This window comes from Mirounga angustirostris, unplaced genomic scaffold, assembly GCF_029215605.1.
Source record: "Mirounga angustirostris isolate CCGP_5_RB_7025 unplaced genomic scaffold, mMirAng1.0.hap1 SCAF_5, whole genome shotgun sequence".
NCBI lineage: Eukaryota > Metazoa > Chordata > Mammalia > Carnivora > Phocidae > Mirounga > Mirounga angustirostris.
Window position 1 is genome coordinate 142,373,876 of NW_026991713.1, and position 6,341 is coordinate 142,380,216.

Below are 6,341 nucleotides of genomic sequence, written 5' to 3' on the forward strand. Positions count from 1 at the left end.
GAGCCAGTTATGTTTGTATTTCCGCCAGCAGTGTGGGACGTGGACCCCCCTCTCACGCCCCCACAGCCTGACTGCTGCTCCGCCCAGCTCTTCCTTCACATGCGGGCATTGCTTGTTACTGAGCTGCTGGTGAGCAAGGGTCTCGGCTGACAAGCTGTGGCTAATGAGACAGGCCCTCAGTTGTCTTTGCTATCTTCGTGTAGGAGGATTCTGAGGACAGTGAGATTGACATGGAGGGTGATGAAGAAGACGACGATTTGGAAGATGAGAGTGTTGCTCTCTCGCCAGCTAAGCCCAGTCGAAGAGTCCGGAAGCCTGAGCCCCTGGATGAGAGCGACAATGACTTCTGACCCTCTTGCCCAAGGGACCAGACTGATTAAATCCCTCAGATCTATATAGGTAAACAGGAAGTTGGAAGGTTAGGAAGGAAACCTATTTTGTTCACTAAACTAGTTGGACTCAGTAATGAAGCAACACCTAGTTGTTCTTTAGCCTCCTCTGTGTTATTCCACAGAGCTTCAATAAGAACTGAAGTAAGCCCCGAAGAGAATGTGTTTTTTTGCCTTATTTATGTCCTGAAACTTGGGGAATGCATGTGTTCTTAGAGATGCACATGCACGGGACAAACACCCAAGGAGAAATAAGGGTTGGCACCGTCAGGTCTTGGCTGTTGTTGTTGTGATGTGTTTGCCTCTCAGAGTTGGGGGGACTGACGTGGGGCTGGGCACCAGGACTCAGTTTAGGAATTGTGGGGGAGCGTACAGTTTTGGACATTTACTGTATATCGGCTTTTAATTCTAGCTTTTATTTAGTTGTCTTATTTTCTTCTGTATGTTCACAATACCAAGCTTGTTCTGAATGAAAGTTAGCTAAGTCAGATGAAAACCCACTTTCGTTAAAGATCAGATAACAGAGAGATGCTCCAGAATATAAATGCTCCATTTTCTCTCAGAAGGTTGACATTCCTCCTTAGGAAAGCAAATTAAAGAAGAAATGTTGGTACACGCTTGTGTTTCTGACTCTAAAAAGATGAACCAGAATGCATTAGGTTGAGTAGCACTAGAATAATTACCCTGATGTGAAATGAGAAGTAACAGGTGGAGTTGTTTTGTTTTTCTGATATGGAAAACAGAGCAGTTTTCATTTATTTTTCACTTATAAAGTTAGAAGACTTCTGAAGTTACTTGGCTCATAATAAATGTATTTAATTCCTTGTTTTTATATCATTAAATAAGTTTTACTTGAAAGTTTAATTACGTTCTTTATTTGCACTTATAACAAATACTTGGGAGACGTTTATAGGTTACTATGGTACATGTAAATTTTTAAGATATGACGTGATAATTATTTCTATCTTTGCTTTTTTCTTTGCCTTTTCCTAATTCCTACATAAGAGATTACCCCCTTTTTTAAACATTGAGCATTCAACTAATTCACTAGCGATTTGAGATATGCCATTGTTGAAATGATGACGTAAAAGGGAAATGGGAGTGTCAGGAGCCATGTCAACCCCCTCAGGTGCCGTGGCTTCTAAGGTGCAAAAGTCACTGCGTCTTCTTGGATGTTCTAGTTTTGGTGTCCCTGAGTCTGACCTGCCTTATATTTAAAAAAATAATAATAAATTTCCATTTTCTTTATGGGATGCTTTCTTCTAGGGGGCATTACCACAGGAGTGTGGCCCGCGCCGCAGGTAACCCCTCCACAGACAGAGGCATCCCTTAGTTACCTGTTGGGCAGTCTCACCATGGAATGGCACTTCCTTAGAGCAGCTTCTGTCAGCCAAGGAGCCTCAAGCACCTGATCGTAGTTACGAACATCTGTCTGTCACTACTGTGACAGACCCCGCAGTCAGGTGTGTGCAAGTGCCTTTTGACCTTGTGCCATTGGTTTTGGCCAAGCATCAGAGCTGACTCGTGCCCCAGAGAAGACTGTGTGACTAGGTCAGTGAAAAACCAGTCGTTAGATCATTGTCGACAGTTGTTACTGTCTTAAACTGTGTGATTAAAGGACCTCCTAAAATGCTTTACAACATGAATATTGACAGAAAATGTAAAGAGATTTTTTAAGTCCTTAATTTTTATTGGTGGCAGCCATGAGAACAGAGTCCAAGGACTTGCAGTGGGGAGTCCGAGGAACTGTCTCCCTTTTAGCCGGGACGGGAAGAAGACCTGCAAGCGCTCTTTCGTTAGCATTTTAAACTATACTTTCAGTGTCACCCGTCTGAAAGGAAGCGGAGTCCCTTGATGACAGCAGCTCACTGCATAAGTATCCCTGCTGTTGGATTGGCCCAGGGGACTCTTAGGTGCTGGAACCGGGCCTGGCAGCCTTGGAAGAGAACTGAAACTGGCCAGAGCAGAAGCCCTTCCTGGAGCCGGGAGGACAGAGCGCTCATCAGGGAAACATGTCACTGACGGGAAACCCGTGGGTCTGAGACACAGGGTTCTCACTTGACACCTCTGTTGGGCAATCTGGAAAGGATTAAGCAAGAGTAACATAGAAAATTAAGTTTTTAAATGATGCACTGTTAATTCTAAAAAGAATAAATTATATAGGAGAGACTGGCTCAGGAGTAATGAATACTAATCAAGTCATAAGATAAACACTAATGATTTAAACGAATATCATACTCTAATAAGTATGTTGGAAGGACGTAGAAACAAAAAATGGGGATGTAAGCTGATGGACATCCAAGTGCCCTTTCCCATGTAGAAGTCAGCAGATAATCTCTAAGATGATAAGACAAGAAATAGCACATGTAGGACTTCTGGTTTCGGGGGTAGGGGTATTCGGGAAGCGGGGGAGGCAAGACAGAGACTGCTGTTTTCCCTTATAAGCCTAGTAGTTTTTGGCTTTTTAAACTATGTGTTACTATGAATATTGTTTTCATGAATTTTTGAAAAGGTAAATCTATAGACAAGAAAAGGGTAAGGGCTGGAGACCGAGGTTTGAGGATCATTTTCTTGTGAGATTTCTCAGGGGAGAACATGTGGGATGCGAAGAGACCCAAGGGTGGAAGCCTGAGAAATGCCTGTGTCTCAGGGGCAAGGGCCACAAGGAGCCAGAAGAAGAGACTGGGAAAGTATTTTCTAAGTTTTCTAAAGTGACTATATTTTATTTTAATAGTTAGGAAAAACTGTTCTATTTTCGAAAGAGTGTTGAAGAGGGGTAACGGAAAGGTGGGAGGACTGGAAGGTTCTGTTAGGGAAGCCAGAGCAGGGGAGAATCTCCAAAGAAGTGCTAAATCCTTGTCGTAAATGAGCTTGAGTCAGAGAGGCCCCTGGAATCAGCAGTTAGGAAATCTCTGGTGACCTTAGCCAGGAGCAGTCACATAACTAGCGATGGGTCGAAGAGCGGTTCGACTTTGAAGTGAACACAGTGAGTATTGACGAGTGTTCAGAAAGGTGGGCGCTCACAAGAGGAAAGAGGGCATGGCCAGGGGAGGAATGTGTGGTCGAAGAACATTGTGGAGGGGCGGGGGAGGTTTTGTTTTGTTTTTTGAGAGCAAAACTTGAGCATGAGTTTTCAGCTGGAGGGAACAAGCTTGTGGAAGGGAAGGACTTAAATCTCTGAGAGAGAGTGTGTGTAATTGATGAAGCGAAGGTTTCATTAGGAGTCATTCTGTTTAAATCCATACTGTGTATTGAAGACATACGCACCAGATAACCAGCTGGGCTGACCCTACCATTTTTTTTAGAGACTTTATTTATTTGAGAGAGAGACACAGAGAGCACAAGCGGGGGGAGTGGCAGAGGGAGAAGCAGACTCCCAGCTGAGCAGGGAGCCCGACGCAGGGCTCGATCCCAGGACCCTGGGATCATGACCTGAGCCAAAGGCAGATGCTTAACCGACTGAGCCACCCAGGTGCCCCCTGATGCTACCATTTAGGGTAAGCTGGCTTTGGTTGATGTGACAATCTTTTACACCTGGATTTCTATAGTGTCTGCTGTAGATAAGGCCCCAAACAGTTTGTTGACTTGGGCACCAGGTAGAGTACCCAGAATATGGAGACATTGCCCCAGAAGTTGGGCCATAGTAGCCCTCAAATAAGGATGGCTGATCCTGGCTAACAAAACTTAAAACAGCAAGCTTTGAAAAGATCTAGCTGTTTCTAAGGCAAGTGTCCCAGGATAAAGCTCAAGAATTGTAAGGAATATAAAAATCTAAGCCAAACAAGATAAAATTCCCAATATCTGGTATCCAATCAAAAATTACCATAATGAGAAAAATCAAGAAACAGACCCAGAAATGACAGATGATAGACTTAGTAAAAAAGGACATTCCGATAGTTTTTAACTCTCGTCCCTATACTGAGATGGTGGAGGGAGGCATGAGCATATTAAGAAGAGAGAAGGAAGACCTAAATCTCAGAACTTCTAGAGATTAAAGAAGTGAGACAAAGACTGTGCAAACACGCACTGTGGTTTGAGGCACCACGGAAGTGAACAATATGCTGACCATGAAGACACAGCAAGAGGAACTGTTCAAAATGAAATGACGAGAAGTCCCACCCCGCCGGCGGGTTTATTGCCTCAGCTGTGCTCACCTTCTGGCCTGCCCTACAGTGGTAGAGCTAGTCCTTGTCAAACCTCTCTGCTTTGCTGGCTGGCAAGAGGGTGGGCCTTGTCAATAGGCTGCTAGGGAGACTTTGGAGAAGGAAGGGGCTCTCCTTCCCTGTCTGGTGTGGCTTGCTCGTCAAGTCCCCAGAGAGCATGATTTTTCTCATCGCCCCTGAGGTTTCTCTGGTGCTGGATTCCTGCAAGGCACCGCTTTCTCCACCATTTGCCTACTGCAACTCTTGTTCCGTCAAGGTTGCAACTAGGTGGACACTGCCCAACGCTGCACAAACCAGAGGACAGGATAGCAGCATCTTGAAAGTACCAGGAGCCAAATACCAGCCTAAAATTCTATACCCAGCAAAAAAAGCTTTAAAAACCCAGCAATCCAAATAAATACAACACAAGACCCACATTCAGATGTCCCCCATTTCCAAATACTTTTCTTTATAGCTGATTGTTTTTCTTCAGTTGAGGATCCAATTAGAGATCTTGCATTAAGTAGTTATGTCTCTTTAATCTCCTACAATTTAAAATAGTCTGCAGCCTTTTGTATTTTTCATGACATCAACATTTTTGAAGAGGTTAGGCTAGTTTTTATTTTTTTATTGCAGAATGCTGCTTAATTTGGATTTTGTCCAATTTTTCCTTCTTGATCAGATTCAAATCAGTATTTTGACATGGTGTGTCCTCAGTTCATCACATCAGGGGCGCATTATGTCCATCCATCCCATTATTGGTGATGTTAAGTTTAATTACTTTGTTAAGAAAGCATATGCAAAATTGTCCATCTTTAAAGATAACCTTTTTCCCCTTCGTAACTATCCCTTGTGGGGTGAGATTTTGAGACTGGGTGGCTATCTTCTTCCTCGATAGAGTTTCATCCATGGTTTTAGCATCCATCGAGGATTCTTGCCTGAACACTCATTTTTAGAGGCATGTTTGGAACAAAAATGCTTCCTGTTCAAACTTTAAAATGATAATTATAATCTTCATAAGCATTTTCCTTGGTTATTTAGTGGATGACAGCTGTGGTGTCCATTAGGATCTTTTTCCCTTCATCACAGACAGATGCCCAAGGGAACCTGTACCATATGGAGGCTCAGCTTGCTCGCCTTCATGGAGAAGCTGCAGGCATAACAGTGGTTTGGGAAGCCCAATGTAGAATAACATTACTAAGGCATCCACATTTAACGTGCTCTTGATAACCAGTGTGCCAGACCCCACATAATATATGCCAGACATAATCCGTGCCTTTGAGAGATTTTGTAATGGATAAAAGATGGCAAGAACCTTGGACAACTTTTTTTGTCTTTGTCTCTAGAATCCTGTCATTAAATCCTTCATTTCTCTTCAAAAAATTCTCATAATTTTTCCATGTGTCTAAGGATCATACTCCTAAGACCTTCTAGTTTTCTTGAGAAAAGAGAGGTCCCTTCTGTCACCAATGCCAAATTGATCCTCTATATAGGCTTGAAGATGGCAGCTCGTTTCAGAGTGAGGGGGATGATTTTAACCAGTGGAGAAGGGCAATAATAATAAAAATTAGGGGCACATGAAGACCTCCGGGTATAAATAAGCTCACACCGGCTTCTTATCTGCTGAGCTTTAAGACCTTCCCTTCTCTGTGCCGTAGCAGAGAATCCATCTCACCCCTGCCTGGACTGACCCGGGTCCAGGAGAGGTGCTCCTGACCTCTTTGGCAGCATCTTTCCTGCCTCCTTTTAGGAGACCAGCTTTTGTGTGGGTCAGCATCATTCCCAGACCACAGGAAGGAACCCTGGAAAA

At 43.6% G+C, this 6,341-nt stretch overlaps 1 protein-coding gene across 4 annotated transcripts in view; it reads left to right on the forward strand.

Annotated features, from left to right (window-relative positions):
• LOC123844405 (clusterin-associated protein 1) overlaps nucleotides 1-2,556 on the forward strand; it is an 85,829-nt gene extending 83,273 nt beyond the window's left edge. For all 4 annotated transcript variants that reach the window (XM_064592447.1, XM_045874845.3, XM_045874844.3 and 1 more), the window contains one exon: nucleotides 204-2,556. In XM_064592447.1, coding sequence (XP_064448517.1) covers nucleotides 204-350 — 147 coding nt within the window. In that variant the 3' untranslated portion in view covers nucleotides 351-2,556. The remainder of the gene's footprint in view (nucleotides 1-203) is intronic.
• The last annotated feature ends 3,785 nt before the right edge of the window (nucleotides 2,557-6,341 follow it).